This window comes from Sminthopsis crassicaudata, chromosome 3 (genome assembly GCF_048593235.1).
Source record: "Sminthopsis crassicaudata isolate SCR6 chromosome 3, ASM4859323v1, whole genome shotgun sequence".
Taxonomy (NCBI): domain Eukaryota; kingdom Metazoa; phylum Chordata; class Mammalia; order Dasyuromorphia; family Dasyuridae; genus Sminthopsis; species Sminthopsis crassicaudata.
This window is the reverse complement of record NC_133619.1, coordinates 116,280,513-116,301,031: the sequence shown is the minus strand read 5'-3', so window position 1 is coordinate 116,301,031 and position 20,519 is coordinate 116,280,513. Positions and strand designations below refer to the sequence as shown.

The following is a 20,519-nucleotide window of genomic DNA, read 5'->3' as shown; positions in this document are numbered from 1 at the left end:
TTGAGACTTTCATGTTCAGTATGCAGTACATTAATACAGAAGTTACCACCAACAATACCTCAAAAAACAAATCTATATAAAAAAATGAAGTATTAGTTGGGAGTTTAAGATGCCACCCCAACAACCAATCTTGTTTTAGTAGATGATTTCCTCAGAAATCAAAGCTTTATCTGTCTAGCCTGCATTTATATTCAGTCTGGGTAAAGTAATCTTTCTTTTGATCCTCGTTTTGCCATACACTAAAAACTGCTTTATAAAGCTTTAACATAAGTTTAGTTTCATAAATGTGGGTCATTTTATAACAGCAAACCACTTATTTGAAAATTGCCTTAAAAACAAACAATATGTCAACAAAGGACTAAATTGAATATTGGATCTCTTCATATGTGTGTCTTTTGTTTTAGTTATTTACCTCTTGTGAAATCTGTGTTATATGTTCCTTTTGATGTTCCAGGTCTTTTACAAACAACGAGTTTTGTTTTTCTAACTGAAGTAGTCTTCTTGCCAAGTGAACGCTGTGCCAATTAAATGGAAAAAAAAATTAATGCTCACAAAATCTAAAGCATGCTAAATGAATTTAAAATACTTTATAATTTTGGTCATAGTTTCTTAAGATGACTATTTACAGAAAAGTCATTGTATTATGTTTGTTACAGTCTCAGACCCTATACTAACTCTCAGAATTTTCAAGTAAGAATGTTAAGATTCCCATTTTACACTACTATGATATATTGCTTACTATAGTAATTGCTTAGATCCCTTATAGTATGCATATATTACGTAATGGTACCAAAAAACTTCAAAATACCCTATTGGTTATTTATACATTTATTTTTCTTCCTTCTATGAGCATTTTATAATTAAAAATTAATCAGACTACTATTTTGAGAAGTTGAATTAACCTATTACAAGTGGCAATTGTAGATTTAATAATAATAACCAGAGTGTTATATGTGTGTGTGCACACACACACATACATATATACATATCAAAATTTAAAAAGCAATGCTTTCATAAGCTTTCTCTTATAAGTGATATATAAGATGGATTGGGGGAAGAGAACAATTTTGAAAGCAGGGGGAAAAGTTAGCAATCTTTTGACTTAGTCCAATTGGGTGTAATATAAGTTTTTCAATTATTATTTCATTTTTGTGTGTTCATAAATTTTAAGCAGTTATTTTATTTCTGGCATCACAGTGTTCAGATTTTGTCATGCCATGTTCTTCTGGGAAACATATACATTCAATTGAGAGTGCTATTGAAAAGCTTCACATATCTTTTCCTTCCTTTTTATTTCTACTGCCATTATCTTAATTCAGACCTATGGGACATCTCAAGGCTTCAGTCTCTAAGACACATAGTGGTTAAAATTAACATTTCAATTCAGAAATAATAACTTCTGCAAGTAATTAGGATGAAGGCCATCAAATACAAAGGAAAGGAAATTGAAAAACGAGACTATTTTGTACCCATCAGAAAAAAAAATCTGAGTAATAAAATATTATGTCCTGAAGACCAATGAAGCTCAGGATACATACAGCCCAAGGTGACCAATTCTGAAAATCTGAGTTATTCATAATTTTAAAAATGCTTGGATTATTCTTAGAACAGAAATCAGATTTGAAGAAATAATTTTATTCTTGAATATCCCTGATTATTGAAAGGCAAGAGAAATGAATGAATGCACCTATGTGATGTATCCATGTCATATTGAGGGCTAGCACAAAAAAGAAGGTGACCCCTGTGGTCTCTCAGGAAGAGAAGGGTTTCAGAGGAGGTGGTGAAGAGCAGGGGAAAAAACTGAAAAGTGGAAAAATGAAGGAGGTCTTGCTTTGGTGATAGAAGGGAGTTTCATTGATGAATATTTGGTTGAACGGAGATGGTCTTTGAAGAGAGATAGGGATCTTGTAATTGCATGTGGTCTGGGAGATCTTGCCTTTTATAAACTACTAATCCTACTGCTAGGTGAAGGGAACTGCAATGGGAGTGGGGGTAGCAAATGGCACTTGGGAGAGTGGGGAAGACATGGATTGAGGAAGGAGATTTTGAGCAAATTGGGAAAAGGTACCAGGGAAGAGTATAGAACAGTGGTAGGCTACATAATCAGAAACATGTCTAATTATTTGAGTACTACTATACAATATCTTCTCTGTAGTTTATAAAAATTGATATTGCTCTGGGAGTTAAAATGGAAAAAGAAGGTTCTACAGAGTAAGTTTTATAAGGCCCCTGCTTGTTCTATAAGTTCTTCTACAAGAAACTGCCTAGTGGGGAGAGTTCAGAATAAATTACTTTGCAAATTTTGATTCCATGGGGAATATAGAGAATAGTCTCTATTAGGGCTCATGAATCAGAAAATGAAGGTGGAGAATAGACAGAAAGGATGAATAATGAAAAGAACAAGAGAAATCTCCTCTGCAAAGAGATGCAAAAATTGTCTTTAATTAAAATTTATTTATTAAATAATATTAATTTAAATTAAATAGAATTAAATAAATTCTTTAAAGCAGATAAATTCTATAAGATATTGACATAAGCAGATTTTTTTTTAGGGGTTTTGTTTTGTTTGTTTGGCCAAACTGAATATGCATTTAATAGAAATCCTTGTTGAATTGGGATTCTTTCCCAAAAGAGTCTGTGTTTATCTAACACTGCTCTAAAGATTTGATTGCTTGGAGTCTTGTCTACTGATAATACTTAACTATTTTTTCACCAAAATAGTTTGATGATTATGAGGCACCTAGATGGCACAGTGAGTAGAGCACTGGTTTTAGAGTTAAGAAGACCTAAGTTCAAATCCAGGCCCAGATACTTATTAGCTGCACAGCCTTAGACAAGTCACTTACTCTTTTTCTTAATTTCCTCACATGTAAAATGGGGATAATAATAGCACCTACTTCCCAGGGTTGTTATGAGGACTGAATGATGTATCAGTGCCCAACACATAGTAGGTGATTAATAAATATTTGTATGCTTCCCATTACTGCTTTGTAATAGATATATTTTACTTTTTTCCCTCCTTGTTTCAAAATGGGATTCTAGACCTCTTAATTCAAATGAATTTTATTATTATCTTATTTAGTACAGAACAGAATAAATTTTGTTCCTGGCGATTTTATCCAACAAGTAGTACTTACTATTATCTGATCAGGTCAAGTATTCTACCTTTAAATATATGATTCTATGTCCTACAAAGTAAGCTTATCTTATGTATTCACTTCGTTCTTAGTCATTCATTCTTTCTACTCCTGAGATTTCATCCCCTTCTGATCACTTTCTCTTCTGAATGATTTGTATTTACTCAGTAAAGCATTTATTGACTTAAATGTGTGCTCAATTAAATTGTAATATACATGAGGGAGTGCTAAAATATTCAATGATTGATTTATATTGTTGCAAATGAAATTTTTTAAAAAAATGAATAAATTGTTAACAGAATTTAGATTCTCCAGTCTATATGGCCTAGATGAAAAACTATGCTTAAGTTTCTGTGTTGAACTAGCCAGTGCTTAGAATATAGTAAGGAATGTTCTTTTTTATTACTAAATTTTGGATCTTGTATTACTTTGGTAAATGATTGGAGGTTTAAGGTGGATTCTATTTAGAAGGCTGAAATGTTTAAGGGAGAAGAGTAAAAAAGAATTCAAGTATAATTGCTACTTTGTGGCTAGTTTTAAGAATTATAAATAATTCAAAATTAACTGTATTCTTTTTACCTTCACAAGGCAAATTTTTCACTAGGAAATTAAGTTCTTTTCTTAATAAAAATGACTATTAGAGGGAAAATGATCCTTGTACAAGACAGTTTGTAACACAAAACTGTAAATATTTAAACAAAGAATTATTTCTATAAACCTTTGGTTGGGATATAACAACAGTAGCTTTAAAAAATTTTCTATTAAGAAAATTGCAGCTTCATCTGAAAACTGGCAGCAGGTTGATTATTTAAACAGAAATTACAATGGATATCTGACTACATGGAATTCCCAGTACCTCTGTTTTTGTCTACCTGCATATTTGATTTCCTTCACAGGCTAATTGTACATTATTTTAAAGTCCTATTCTTTTTGTACAGCAAAACAACTGTTTGGACATGTATACATATATTGTATTTAATTTATACTTTAACATATTTAACATGTATTGGTCAACCTGCCATCTGGGGGGGGGGAGAAGGGGAAAAATTAGAACAAAAGGTTTGGCAACTGTCAATGTTATAAAATTACCTATGCATATATCTGGTAAGTAAAAACTATTAAATAAAAAAAAATTAAGTCATCCTTTTTTACTCCATTAGTGTTATTCATTATTTACAATTATAAGGTACTAATATATTATGGCATAGGTTTTGCCAATAAGAATGTGGCAAAGCTCTGTTTATTTTTAATTGTCAAAAGTATTACTAGTAGCTGAGGCTTTTTTTATTTTTATCTCTAGTACCTCTTAATGAGGCTAGCATGCTAAATAAACTGAAAGTTGGACTTGAAGTCTGTCTTATTAGATAGTGTCAAGGCAAGTGGTCTGAATTAATATAGATAGTTGTCTGCTAGAAAAATAACGTTTCACCTTTCTTAGTTTACCATGAAAACTAGTTAAAAATAAGAACACAAACCCCTTAAGCTACGCTCTCCCTCCCCTGTCCTCCTGATATCTACAAATTAAATAATGTTCTCAGGATGATCTAGTATATTAAAATTAGATTTTTTACAGGCTCTTCAATGAGTACAATTTTTTAAGTATATCATCAAGATTGAACAAGAGCAAGGTTTTCAAAATAACTGCTTAAAACCAAACCCAAAGTTTGATTTGAGAATTATTTTCTCACTTACAGTGACAACTGAGAAACGATAGTATCCTATTCTATACACAAGGATAAAAATGAAAACTAAATTACAAGCAGAAGAAAAAAGTGTTAAGCTAAATATATACTCATTTGAAGATTATCTCCCTCAATTTTCTTCTCATTCCTCTACTAATGTTTCAACTTGAACTTTATGCATAAAAACAAAAACAAAGGGCCCAAAGAATACAAGAAATTTTACATTATAAGGTTCTCTTCTGAATTTTCTATACTTTCAAATCCTCCAAAATAAACATAAAAGTTCACTCCAGGAATGTCATTTTATTGCCTGGGTTTCACCCATTTAGTACTGCAGGTTAAATAGTATAACCAAAACATATAACTGGAAAATCTTGTTCGTTATTTTCAAAACAGTCACGACTGAAACAAAAACATTACTTCAGATTTTCAAGTCCAGTCAAGTCAAACAAAATACATTTTACTTGAATTTATGTTAACTGTATAAGATATTTTAACTTTTTGCAACAATGCAATAAGGAGAAAGGAAAATTTTGTTAACTATATCAGGCTGATTTTCCTATCTCTTTAAAAAAATGTGAGAAATCATATTTTGTAAAAGTGTTTTTATACAGCATTCACATGAAAGATATTTTTCAACCAAGTAGGTAGGAAAAAAATAGCATTTTATGCTATCCTAGTTCTGGTTTCCTAACTGGGGAATACTTTAATTATCTCAAAGTCTTATAAAATTCTCAAAACAAAGCTAATTTGAACTCATTTTAATTTTTAAAATAATTGAATCCTCAACATGATTATTTATGGAAATTTTTTTTTGTGATTGCACATGTATAACCTAGATATAAAAACTGTTTACTGTATTAGGAGTGATGAACTAAGAAAAAGCATACTAAAATTGTTTTTACATGTAACTTGGGAAAAAATAAAATCTTACTTGATAAAAAAACAAATTCAGCAACAACTGTGAATCCTACAGCATGTTTGGCAAGAAAGACATCAAATAAATTAAAAATAAAATACCACAAATTTCAAAAATTTTGTTAGTTAACTGATCCTTACAAATAAAATGTTTTAGTCAAACAATGTGAAACAATATACAGCTATTTAGGCAAATTATTCTTTGTGATCTCTTTGCAATTGCAAGGTAACTAATATAATAAGCACACTGCAAGAAATAATGGTTTCGATGAGAACAAAACACATCAGATACAACAACATTACACTATACAATACTATAGTATACTATAGTTTGCTACAAAGTATGTTTATTAGCTGGATATGAAGTATTATTGCTATAACTTCATAGAATTTTTTTTATAATATATGTTGATTATACTGTTTATACAGCCTGAAGAATATGTATAATAACACTTACCATAGTACCTGGCACACAAATGCTTGTTAATGCTTGTTACTTTAGTTTAATATTTGAAAGCCAAACAAACAAACAAAAAATCCTAGAAATTTGCAAATGATTTACTGAAAGTACTATTTTACTAATCCTCATTTCTACCTACCTATTTCCACTAATATCTCCTGCCTGCCTCCTTTACTTTTATAGCAAATATGTTAGAAACAATATATTTTTGGCTCCTATTGAATTTCTTATTTTATGTTGTAGCAAAGAAAAAGGGAAGTTTCTAAAATTGTTTTGTAATTATATGCCTACATATTATATATTTTGTAGGGTCAATATTAATATAATTATCTCTGACTGAACATGAGTTTTATAAACACCTTGGTCTTTTTCACATGAGCTACTATTAAATTAAAAAAAAAAATTACTTTATGTAATGCTTTTTAAAAATTTACATATAAGATTTTACATTTATTCTCATGAAATTTCATCTTATTAAGATTTGGACCGCAGATTTTCTTTAGAAAACCTTAGAAATTCATTGTAATGGCTAAAAACAAAAGAATCTCCGTATACAGTAGGTACTTAATAATACTTGAATGAATGAATGTATTTTTGTATCTTAGCCCATCCCATCACTCCAGTTTAGATGACCTGAGAAACTCTTCCTCAAAATAACCATCTGGATCATCATGAGAAGAATGCCTGGCATCAACTAGTAGAAAGATATTAATAGCAAACCCATTAGGCACTTGTTCAAGGCACATAGATAACAGTGATAGGATCTTTAGAAATATTTGAACACTTGGATTTTAGGGAAGATGTACTCAGTTCTGATTCCCTAAATCTTGTCTCTAAACATTAAGAAACAGGGGTTCTTTATGGAAATTTCTTTAAAATTTTAAAATTTGTGATTTGGAGATAAATAGATAACAGATATACTTTACTTGGTAAAGTTTTCCTTTTGTAGTGACAAGATTCTTCTGGATTTCAGCCAGAGATATGAGAACTGAGATTCCTCTATTCAAACCTCAAACTTTAATATTTCAGATATTACATACCACAGAGATTAAGAAAGTCTATTAAAATCAAACTATAATAATGCTACTGCCTACCCATCACTATGTTCAGTAACACATGCGTATGTTAAAAATAATAAAAGAACATAAGTCATTTTCAACATGTCTGTATGGAAACTCATATATATATATATATATATATATATATACACCAAATTGGATTTTAGAACATTATGTATCTTCAACAAATATAATTAGTTACTTTTACTATACATATAATTTTCTAGGCCTTTTTTTGCTGTTCTTTATCAATCTCTTCAAAACTAACTAAAAAAATATAACTTATGTGTACTTATCTCATTTCCCATGTCAATCAAAGCTGTCCTTGGCATAAGTTATAGATATTTATACTACTTATTTATCCTTACTAAAAGCCACAACTTCAAATTTTCCTCCAAAAAAAAGGTTAAAGTTAGAATTTGTTCTAGCTTAGTTTGTAATGCTTTTTATAAATCTTTAATCTATCCTAAATATAAAGAGGTTCAAATAATTTGCAAGAATTTATTGAGTTGACTAGTATGTGCCAACTGCCCTGATAGGCATTTACAGAAAAGGAAAATATGGTCTCTGTTTTCAAAGATCTTAAAACCTGGTTGGGATCAACACTAAGATGGTATATAATTAAGTGCTAAATTATATGATAGAAATGATAAGTGCTGTAGAATTTTAAAACCGAATAAGATTAATGAGTTCTAGAGCACTTAGGAAAGACTTCAACAACCTGAAACCCCTTAAAAGAGGGGTGTAATTTGGGTAAGCAGAAAAGAGGGAGGAGAGTACATTGGCTTTTTGGGAAGGCAATAAAAAAACCTATCTGAATAGCATATAAGGTCTATGCTGGGGAAAAATAAGAAAGAAAGTTGATTGGGAAAAATGAAGTCATATTAGGGAGAGGAAAATAAGGCAGTGAGAGGTGAAATAATACATATGGTTTTTTAAAATTTTTATTATAATTTTTTGTTTACAGTCTATATACATGGATAATTTCTTAGCATTGACAACTGTAAAACCTTTTGTTCCAATTTTTCCCCTCCTTCCCCCCAACCCCTCCCCAGATGGCAGGTAGACCAATTGTTAAATATGTTAAAGTATATGTTAAATACAATATATGATTAAAACATAGTTTTTTTAAAAAGCTAATGCAAATGTTTGACCAAGTGAATAAAAAAATGGATGAAATATTCAAGTCAGTAGATAGTATAACTATAAGTATAGAACATTTTATAATGTGGCTTAAAGGTTAACTATGATTTCTTATGGGCCTTGCCAAACTTTTTGTTTTCTCAGAATCTTTGTGTTAACTTTCCGTCTATTATACACTTCCTGGGTCAATAATAGTAAATCATATATCAATAAATCAATAAATCAATTTTTTGTTAAGCACTAACTGTGCAAGGTGCTATACTAAGTGTTGGATTTACAAAGAAAGGCAGAAACCACTCCCTCCCCTTAGGAAGTTCATAGTCTAATAGGAAAGATGACATGCAAGCAATATGTACAAATGAACAATATAAAGGATAAACTGGAAATAATCAACAGAGAGGAAGCACTTGAATGAACATAAAGTTATAGTGGCTTCAGTCAGAATGGTTGTGTGATTTTCTCCCTCTTTATTCAGTAACATATGTGAGAATAAAAAATAAAAGCAGATGATGGTGGGATTCATAAAAAGCTGAAGCTGGTGAGGGCAAAGAGGGAAAATGGACATAACAGGACAATATAGAATTCAACTAGTTCACCAAAGAAGCAAGACAGAGTGTGTCTAGTGCAAAGATAATGGCTTGAAAGAAAACTGATCAATAGAGGGACTGGAGTGTGGATGAAGAGCAAAATTTGGTATTGGAAAGTAGAGAAAATGATGCAAAGCCAACAGATTGTGATCAAATAATTTCATAATCCTCAAATGTGGAGGTGGCGTATCCGTAGGTGAAGGCCAGATCAAAGGTACTGATCACCTTTTTGTGACATCAGGTGGGGCAGAGGAAGTGCTCCTAGGAAAGAAATACATTGAGGAACTAGGAAGTTATGGCATTTGAGGCACTATGAGGATTTAGGTTGAAATTTTTTAGTGTAAAGGTAGGAACTGGGTAGGAGAGAAGAATTGTGAGACAGGAACTTAACCCACTGAGGGAGGAACAGAAAGATCCTGGAGCTCTGCAGACAACAGCTACCAGGATTTTAACTGGGGGGGAAGGTGTGCATAGTATAGGCACTTCCAAGGAGAGGTTACTAAGTGTTGATGATAAAGAGAGAATCTGGAAGTGACAAATTAGGAGAAACAGAAAAAGACAATAATATGGATAACACTGTAACTTTTTTTTTTTATCATTACATTTATTTTTTCAAAAGCCCTAGACTTTGTGGTGCTGTAGCTTCCCCTTTTGATAAAATTGTAACTTAAAAAATATTGTTTGCTTATGTAAGAATGAGTGATTTATGTAGAAATTAGATAGAAATACATTTACATGACTTTATCATCACTATTAGTGGTCCCAAGGAAAATCCTGGAGGAGGTAACTGCTTTGTCATTTGTTATTGTTCTTGCTGCTGAAATATTGATTACCATCCATTATTGTAATGTATAAAAAGATAAAATGTGTAGTTTGTCTTAATGCAATTTTAAATGTGTGTGTGTGTATGTGTGTGTGTATAATCAATTTAGAAATAAATGCAATTTGTCCTTACTAATTTGCTTGAATAAAGAAAACTGACAGGCACTGAATTTACCTTTGCTGTAGTCGTCTTTTAGCTGTGGTGGGAACATTAGCACCATAACCATAAGAAAAAAGAACTCGTTCTGCCTCCTCTTCATTTTCAACTGTAAAATAATCAAAATATGATATGGTATTTGAAGAAGTATTAGTTTTCTAAAAAGTGTGGCAAAAGTGAAACCTAATAATACTTCAATATATAATAAACATAGAAAACCTAAAAAATATTAATTGATATACATATTCACCACATATAAATGAGGACTTCCTTTTGATAATATGTATATGCTAGGATACATTAGATTAATTTTTTTAAATGCTTAAAGTAATATCACAGAGATGGCACATCATAACTAGATGCTAGTTCATTTATTTTAATTGCAATTTATGTTGCAAAAATATATTATGATTCGCAAAAGAAAAATATTTTTATTCAGAGATATTCACAATTTTTTCATGAATTCAGCATTAACTGGAAATATGTTAATAAAATTATAAATTTACAGAGGTGGCTGAAATAGAACTAGAATGTAGGTCCTAAATTTGTATTAGCAACAATATTTAAAACATAACAAAATCCATTTATCTTTTATCTTTATTATCCCTGTTAAATGAAACATATATACTTAAGTCAAAGGGTTTATGAATGAAAGAAATATGAAAAAATAATTTGGCATCTTGTGTCATAACTAAAAATGCTTAACCAAAATATATAAAAAACATAAAACCTTCAAATCATTATTTCTGATACATAGAGAATTTATGTCTATTTGTCAACTATCCCAAACTTACTGATTCATCTCTCATTGAACAGTGTGACAAAAATAAAGAATACTTAGAACTTAATAAAACTGAAGGCTAGAGTTCACATTGGAGAACACAAATACTAGAATTATAGAATCTGAGATTTGAAAAGAATTTGAAATTCAATATGTATCTAAATACATATTCCTTCTATAACAATACCAACAATTGGTCACCCAGCTTCCTCTTAATGATTTCAGTGATAGAAAACCTATTACTCTATTAAGTAGCCCCTTCTATTTTTGAACAGCTCTAATAGATAGTAAGCCTTTCCAAGATATGCCTCTGCAACTTTCATCTATTATTTTTTACTTTATTCTTTGGTGCTAGAAACAAATCCCAGGTATCATATCCCACCTGAGTTTTCTTTTCTGTAGGTTAAACATATCCAATTCCTTTAATTGTTCTCTTGCAGTATAGATCTGAAGACCTTTTCCTATGCTGTAGCTTATCAATGTCCTTAAAACATACCCCCCCACTGCCACCTCACTCTGCCAAAAATCTATTAATTGATGTTCACTAAGGCATTTAGCATCCTTCCCCCACATCCCATATTATTAACAACGAAGATGCTGTAGCAGACCCAAGGACATGACAGAAAACAAAATCTGTCCCCAAACCCCAGTCTTTCCTTTCCTTTTCAGTGCCAGGGAGACCCTGTATCCAGATTAAAATAATTTTCCGTGGGTACAACAGATAGCCAAGTAATCTCAATCCCTGAGGCAAAAGTCTGCTAGAGGTCACAACCCAATATATCAGCTCTACAATATTCTCAGTTGTTGCCAAGATGGACAACCCTGTAGTACCAGTAGAGCCAGTGTTGAGGCAAGCATCCTTGTAGCACCAGCACTAAAAAACTGAATATTGGTACAAAATCAGAGTACTAAAAAGAACAGAGGGAACAATGCAAGATAATAGGATAGTACACTGTGCGAATTGGTCTATGAAGGGTGATGAGGAACTTCATTGAGTGTGACCTAGGGCATCTGATATGTGAAATCTATTTGTCCTACATTGGAAAGATTGGGGTAAAGGGGAGCTGTAACCCCTGAGTGGAGAAACATGAACCCAATACTGCACAGCACTCCACTAAGTTAAAGAGTGTAACTTCCAGCAGGAGCCAGTTTCAGTCACCCAAAATCATTTAGGGCAGAAACCTAGGCTGGTGAACCATGAAATGTCCTATGTGCAGTAAGCTGGGATACTTTTGACTCCATCCCCCCCCAGAAAACACAATTAGAGGGGAGGGAGTCAAAAGGTGAGCAACATGGGGAAAAAAGACTAAAATTATCGAAGATCTTGGGAAGAAGAAAATTTCTTCTTGATCTTGAAAAATATCTTGAACCTAAGATATCAATGTTCAAAGATGTTGAACATAAACATATAAATCAACCACTAAGACATTAACAGAATAAAATGTAGTCTCCCAATCTAATAAATTAGTTCAGGCATCTTTCAATAAACACTCTAAAACAAAAGAAAATGTTCCAATAGTTTTTAGATAAAGGACCTGAGGAATGTGAAGAGGAACAACTACTGAATACTTCAAGCCAGAAATGAGAATTGAGACTGGGACTACATTATAACATTGGAGGGTACATGAAAGGAAGGGGAGGTGAGAGAGGAAGATAAGGAAGACAGAATCACATTAGGGGGAAGATGACCTTTGTGGATTCAGAATAAAGGCTAGAGAAGAAAGGGGGACGTTTGATAAGAAGGGAATGAAAGGAAGAAGGCCTAACTTTGGTGGTAGGAGAAGCCCAGCCACTGATGGATGATAAACAAAGAAAGGTCTGTGAAGGGAGATAAGTACTTTCATTGAGTGTGACCTTGAAATCTCCTTGTGCTCCACTAAAAAGAGTGTATTGGGGGGAGGGAATAATTGGAACCCTGAGGAGATGGAGGAACATGAACCCAAAGGGGAAATTTTGAGGGAAAAAAAAAAGGTAACCAGTGGAGTGTATAAATTTCAATCATTTGCACAACTAGGGATTATGGTAGGAGAAGGTCTCTTATCATTGCCCCATGCCTTTTGTTATCTACAGGAATTGACATTTTTCTAGGATGTATAGTAGAAAAGGAAAATCTATATGGTAAGCTTTAAAAAATAGTGGTAGAAACTGCCAAGAAAGTGAGAACCCAGAATGGATGCTCTGGAAGCATACAGAGATAAGAGAGAGATCAGATAATTACAGTGGTCATGAATCAGTAAATGAAGATCTAGAGTAGAGAAAAAAAGAGGATGGATAGTAGAGATATCTGTTCTGGAAAGGGGCACAAAAAATGAATTAAAAACAAAACAAAACAAAACAAAACAAATGAACAATACTAATTGAAGGTGAGGGAAAAATTAGGATTCTACTACACTGTGGGGAAAAAAAGGGTGTGTGTGAATTAGAGAGAAAAAAGGAACATGTACAATCCCACAGGAGAAGGAATAACAAATAAAAGGCAGGGATCAGTGGGAACAGAACTACTTTAAAAAATTAAAGTATCTGAAGGAACATAATACTGTTTACATCATAAAAAGAGGAAAAAACCATAACTTGAAAAATTCCACCAGTATTAGAACAGAGACAAATGGAAGAAAATATAAACCTAAATCTCACAACTTTAAATGTGATTGAATTAAACAACCCAATAAAATGAAAAAGAACAATCTTGGGTAAGAAAACAAAAATCTACATTCTTTTTTGAAGAGGACCAAAATAATATCATTATGCTAGAGTCAAGTTATAATGAATTTAACGGTGGCTGATCAGACCAAGATGAGCTTGGAATGCTTTACTACAGATCAGGCACAAACAATCCATATGAACATTTGGAATACATTCTTTAACTTTGCATATCTTGTGATTTAGTTGTTTTTTGAGCTACTTCAGTTCTGCTGTGATAAGGGCAGGCCATGCTGGGCAGTCCTGTCCTAGTGTCTCCCATGCCATGCAATCAATTCTAAAGTTATTAAGACAGACCTTGAGTATCCTTGTATCATTTTTTTGATCACCATGTAAGCACTTGCCCTGGGTGAGTTCTCCATAAAATAGTGCAAGTGTACATTTGGCATTCAAATAATGTGGCCAGCCCAACAGAGCTATGTTCTCTGCATTAGAGTGTGAGTGTTTGGCAAATGTTTGGCAAAAAGAACTTTAGTGTCTAGTACCTTATTCTGAAAGGTGATCTTCCTAATATGAAACATTCACAGGCATGCAATAATGATGTCAACATAATAGCTCTTTAGACCTTCAGTTTGGTATCTGTTCTCTCTCACACTTTCCTTTGGAGTCTCCCAAACACTGAGCCACCTCTGGCAAACATATGTGTCAACCTCATTATCAATGTGTATATCCCTGGAAAGTATACTGCCAAACTAAGTGAACTTATTCCTAGCATTAAAAATTTCTCCATTTGCTGTAACTGATGGTTCCACATATGGATGGTGTGGTACTGGCTGATGGAGAACCTGTGTTTTCTAATTGTTAATTGTTAGGCCAAAATTATCACTTGCAGCAGAAAATCGATTCATATTTTGTTGCATCTCAGCTTTGGAGGTTGTATCAAGTACAAACTCTCCACTTTAGTTTTAGCTTGCAGCCTTTTCAAGTTGAAGAATTTACCATCAGTGAGTGCAGTGGCTGATCTTGATACCATGTTTGTCTTCATTAAAGACGTTTTATCAAACATGACTGAAAACATCATGTTAAAAAAAGATGAGAACTAGCACAAAACTTTGTTTCACTTCATTGGTAACTGGGAAAGTGCAAGGACATTGTCCATTATCTAGAATCTGGGCAAGCATGCTGTTATGAAATTGATACATAATACTCATGAACTTTTCTGGGCAGCCAAATTTTGACGATTTCCCACAAGCCCTCAGGACTAATAGTATAAAAGGCCTTGGACACATTAATCTATAAATGTGTTATGCAGACCTCTGTTCCTTGGCTCCTTCTGAAGCCACACTGGCGCTTAGGCACAGGACCATCTTCCAGACGAAGGAATAGCCTATTTAGGAGTCTGGCAAGAATCTTGCCAGCAATGCCTCAGTGAGACCCACCCACTATGGTTCTCATAGGACAATCTATTCCCTTTGTTTTTATAGAGATGAATGACGGAGGTGAGTGAAGAATCCTAAATTTCTTTAAGCTTTACTTTACTTTTGATGGAATTAAATGCTGCCTTTTTAGAAATTAATCATTTATCCTGCTGGTACATCCTGTGAGGTTCTCATTTTTTATTTAGCAGCTTCTGAATTTCCCCATCATTTTTGTCAAGCCAATCTTGACATTTGTGAGTGTTCTGACCATGTAGAGCTGTAGAACAAATCTCTGAAAGTTGCCCATTTCTTTTCTATTCCACTTTGCCAACAGAGAAACATCCTAATATGCTGACATTAATTTTTCTGGTAGCCTTTTTGCGATGGAACTACCATTTTTGTTGAATGTGAATATTTAGCTTGGAGAGGATAAGTCTATGATCAGTCCAGCACTTTGTACCACACATTGCCTTTATCACTCTCATATCCTGATTGTCTCTTCTCTTTACATTCACGTAATCTATTAAATGCCAATGTTTGCTACAAAGATGCATGCACAAAGTTTTATTGCCTTTGTAGACACAAGCTTGTTGACTAAATAAGTTTTGATTTCAAAATTTACATCAGTTTCATGGCATTCCCCTTCACTGTGACCACTCCAGAAAAACATGTCCAGTTCTGATTTAGTTAGCTGGCCTTCATTTGCCAGTCTTGTTTCATTCAGAGTATTTGGATGTGATACCTGCTGAGTTCTCTTGCAACAAGAAGGACCCCTTTTTTAGGTCTACTAGATTTTGTGCTATCTATAAGTGTGTGGACATCCCATGTAACCCAAAATGAGAGAAATTAAGTTTTGAGATGTTTTGGTACATTCTTCTGTTTTTTGCCTTTAAGTGGGATTCCTGCCTGCTGCAGTAATTAGATCAGGGTAAGCAGACAATTTTTAGGGCACTTTTTTTAGACTGTTCTTCATACCTTTACAACATATCAAGTGAATTCTAAAAAGCAGGAGTTAAAATAATGCTATCTAGAAAAACAAAAACAAACATTCAAAAAAATAAAGAGGGACAAATAAGGAAACTATATTATGCTGAAAGGAACCAGACAACAAATCTTTATCAAATAATAAACTTATACTCTCCAAATGCCTTTGTATCCTATTTACAAAGGAAACATTATCTGAATAACAAGAAGACAATAGATAGCAACACAATAGTTACAAATAACTTCAATATTGCTTTATCAGTTTTGGATTAGTCTAACTGAAAGATTAAAAAATGAAAAACAGTTAAAAAAACTGTGGCATCTTTTAAATGGGACAGTAAAAGAATATGTTTATTTCTCAGAAGATGGAATTTTTTTTAACCAAAAATGATCATATAGGGAAGAGAGAGATTAAAAAGCAATGCAAAAAGACCAAAATTATCTATACATCTTTTACAGATTATGTGAAATAAAGCTAAAAGTTAATTCAGGAACAACAAACAAAAGATAGATACTCAGATGGAAACTATACAATGAAATCTTAAATAATAAAGATCTTAAAGAAAAAAAAGATAGAAATAACTATGTAAAAGAAAATTTAAATTATGAAACATATCAAAAATTTCAGGAAGCAGTTAAAGCAATCTTGAGAGCAAAATCTGGAGACAGAACGTTTTGTGTAAGAAATAGTGAGGAGACCTGTGTCATAGGAGCATAGTCTCTGGAAGGAACTTTCTGATGAGAAACTGGGTGGTCCATAACAGGGGAAATTTTTCTTGATTGTGTATGAGCTTGAAAGGATATGACTACTCTATGATTTCAATAACATTCTTTGTGATTTCCACAGTAACCTCAGGAAGTGTGTAGTGAAGTACCATTATCACCAATTTTTGGATGAGATGCCTAAGACTAAAAAAAGTAAGAGACTTATCCACAAACACAGTTATTAAGTGTCAGAGTTATGGGTTATGAACCCAGGCTTTTGATTCCAAGAGCATCCTTGCCACTAGAAAATTCTGCCTTGTCTATAAAAGTATAAAATATGAATAGTTATATTCAGTGAGTTTAAAATCAAACTGAGGGAGGAAAAAAAAAAAAACCTAACAAGCATAAAACAATACTGAAGAGTTACAGAACGAAGTATATAATTAAATATTAAATCATGTACACAATACAAACATTGGCTTCTTCAAAGATAGCTACAAGGATAAGGCTGGAGTCTATGTGGAGCTTGACAAATTGTCAATATTTGGATAAAGAAAAGGCAAGAAGAAGGCACTATGAGCGATAAGCACAAGACTGAAATATAAGGAAGCAAAAAAGAGTATTAGGCAAGTATTCAGCAAGAAAGAGAGATTGGGGGGAAGACATGACAAATAAGAATGAATAAATTGGGTGTGAGCAGAAGAATGGGTTTTAAAAGAAGATGGAGGGTTTTAGATTGAAAACAGTAAGAAAAAGATACTAATGAAGGAAGTCTTTCACCAGTGGAGGAACATGGATATAGTGCTTAAAAAAAAAGTGGTCTAGACAGATGTGTAATATGGTAGCCTAAAAAGCTCACAAATTTAATAATCCACCAATTTTTTTTTTTGCTTTCCTTTTATTTTATCTTTACAAATTAGTACAAAAATCTAAGACAATTTCAGAAGTCCCATAATGGAAAATGTTATCCACATCCAGAGAAAGAATTATGGAGTGTGAATGAAGATTAAAGCATACAATTTTCTTTTTTTTCTTTCTCTTTCTTTCTTGTGGTTTTTCCTTTTTATTGGTTCTTCTTTCACCATATGACTAATGTGTAAAAATGCTTAATCTTGATTGTTCATGTATAACCTATATCAGATTGCTTGCTGCCTGGGGATGGGGTAAAGAAAGGAGGAAAAAATATGGAACTCAAAAATCTAAAAAGGTGAATGTTGAAAATTATCTCTATGGGAAATTGGAAAAAATAAAATACTATTAAATAAAGAGAAAATATATTTAAAATTATAAAAAATCAAAAGTTTGTTGCTGCCTTGTGTTGACCAAGTCTATTGGCACAATTTTCCAAACAGCATAAACTCATGTCATGTATCTTTATCACATTTTATTAATTCTTACAATATTTCAAACTATGTCAATATTATTATGTACCTATGATGATGCTACTTTGATGTTACTCTTTTAATTGTTTTGGAGCTCTATTAACCACCATATGAAACATAGGAACATAAAATTAAATGTTTGTGTTCTGACTGTTCCTGACTGGTCATTCTCTTTCTCCCATTTCCGTGGGCCCTCTATTCTGTTCTAAAATTAGGGCAAATCAATGTGGCAAATTTCATTGTTGCATTATTTTAAGAAATAGTCCCTACTATCCCAGTATTCAGCAACCACTATCCTGATCAGTCAGCAGCCATCAACAGCAACACAAGACCTGCCAACAAAAATATTCTCATGTAATGAAGGCTTGGTTAGCATTTTTTAAAGAAATAAAATGTCTGTTAAATAAAGGTATAGATCTTGCTTTTTCCCCCCTTCAGATAGAAAACTACTGCACATTTGATCATGGTATATAGTATAAACATAACTGGGAAATAACAAAATTTATGTGGCTTGTTTTACTATGAAATTAGCTTTATTGTGGTAGTATAGAACCAAACACAACATCTCTGGGGCATACTTATAGTAAGTGCCTTCTTCCTCTTGCTATGTATGTCCATTCTTATGTATTGTGTTTGCTTTAACTTTAGAATTTAAAAAAATTAAACTATTTACATCTAGATCTAGATTTATATAACTCTCTTATATTTGTTGAAATAAAGTCTGTATAAAGGGAAAGGATAAGAGATTTTGAAGGAAAAACTGAGATAATGGATAACTGTCTAAATATGGAGACACAAATTTTTATAGTAATAAAATTTTAAGTCTATGAAGCACTTTAACAATCACAATATAGTCCTACCAAAAAATATAAGAGGAAATATACTTTAAGAGAGGCTAATAGAGGTTCCTCCAACAGAAGCAAAGCTTTTAGTGATGAAGACAATTTGTCTTTCTTTCAATATTTGTATAGCATTTCTTATGATTTAATATTTTATTATATTTTTATTTTCTTATGTTACTAACATATTATATTATTTTGTTATAGTATCCATTGTTCTTTCATGTATGTTAATTTGAAGATAAATTGTATTTCCAGAAGAGCGGCCTTCTCATATCCATGCCCTTTGAGGAAAGAGAATATGTCCTGTAGGAGGAGCAACTCGTACCCTTTGCTACTAGATGTGTTCTATGGAGTGTATTATATATGGCTCTGAAAAAGGCAAGTTGACTAAAGAATGAGAGTAATCTTTACTATGGATTCAGTTTAAAAACCCTTTGTATTTTCAGTTGGTTTGAATTCTGATTCAAATAAAACCTGTCAATATATTGTTATCTTACCCTAAGTCTCTTTTTTATGCTAAAATGGGTATATCTCCTCAACTGACACATGACATACACAGGGAGAAAATATGCTTTAACAGAATCCATTTGCAAATAATATAGTGATTATAAACAAAATATGTATTTTCTATAGCCCTTTAACTAAGAACTATTATATCTGGAACTACTTTGCTAGCTATTAAATTTGAAAGTTGAATGTACTTCATGGTCATTGAAAATCATTTTCCTGAGTTTTCTCTTTCCCTTGTTATTAATTTATATGTGTCCCATAAGTATTTCTGGGGTTCAATGAATAATAATAGCATGCATTTATATAGCATTTATCATATGCCTAGCATGGTGGTTGGCACTTTGCATAGTGCTGCACAATTAGGACAGAATTCCTGAATATGAACAACTTAAATATTGTCATGTCATGTTAGACTATTGAAGTCAAGAAATAGGAATTTAACAGGAGTATACTTACTTTCAAAATTCAACTGCATAAATATAGGATGATGAAAGTTCACTTTGTCAATAATTTGTATGAAAAAGATTTGCCAACCATTCTGGAGAGCAATCTGGAATTATGCCCCAAAAGTTATCAAACTGCATACCCTTTGATCTAGCAGTGCTACTACTGGGCTTATATCCCAAGGAAATACTAAAGAAGGGAAAGGGACCTGTGTATGCCAAAATGTTTGTGTCAGCCCTTTTTGTAGTGGCTAGAAACTGGAAAATGAATGGATGCCCATAAATTGGAGAATGGTTGGGTAAATTATGATATATGAATGTTATAGAATATTATTTTTCTGTAAGAAGTAACCAACAGTGTGAATACAGAGGCTTGGAGAGACTTACATCAACTGATGCTGAGTGAAACGAGCAGAACTAGTAAATCATTATACACTTCAACAATGATACTGTATGAGGATGTATTCTGATGGAAGTGTATATCTTCAACATAGAGAAGAGCTAATCCAATTCCATTTGATCAATGATGGACAGAATCAGCTACACCCAGAGAAGGAACATTGGGAAATGAGTGTAAACTGTTAGCATTTTTTGTTTTTCTCCCCAGGTTATTTTTACCTTCTGAATCCAATTCTTTCTTTGCAAGAACAACAAAATTCAGTTCTGCACATATATATTGTACCTAGGATATAGTATAACATATTTAATATGTATGGGAATGCCTGCAATCTAGGGGAAGGGGTGAAGGGAAGGAGGAGAAAAATTCGGAACAGAGGGGAGTACAAGGGATAATGTTGTAAAAAATTACATATGCATATGTACTGTCAAAAAAATGTTATAATTATAAAAT

The 20,519-nt window shown here is 32.5% G+C and overlaps 1 protein-coding gene and 1 long non-coding RNA gene across 10 annotated transcripts in view; one reads left to right on the top strand and one right to left on the bottom strand.

The window, feature by feature from the left end:
* Positions 1-19,096, top strand: part of LOC141560680 (uncharacterized) — a 181,157-nt gene extending 162,061 nt beyond the window's left edge. The window contains exon 3 of the long non-coding RNA XR_012487777.1: positions 18,972-19,096. This is a non-coding gene — a long non-coding RNA (uncharacterized LOC141560680). The remainder of the gene's footprint in view (positions 1-18,971) is intronic.
* The window catches only part of PIBF1 (progesterone immunomodulatory binding factor 1), a 266,914-nt gene that overhangs the window by 108,616 nt on the left and 137,779 nt on the right, over positions 1-20,519 (bottom strand). For 8 of the 9 annotated variants that reach the window (XR_012487776.1, XM_074299240.1, XM_074299239.1 and 5 more), the window contains 2 exons: positions 9,983-10,073; positions 413-515 (listed from right to left, as the gene is read on the bottom strand). Coding sequence is in view for 8 of the 9 variants with exons in the window: in XM_074299240.1 (XP_074155341.1) it covers positions 413-515; positions 9,983-10,073 (194 nt within the window). In the remaining variant the exon portion in view is untranslated. The remainder of the gene's footprint in view (positions 1-412; positions 516-9,982; positions 10,074-20,519) is intronic. The other variant, XM_074299243.1, reaches the window with a different exon arrangement.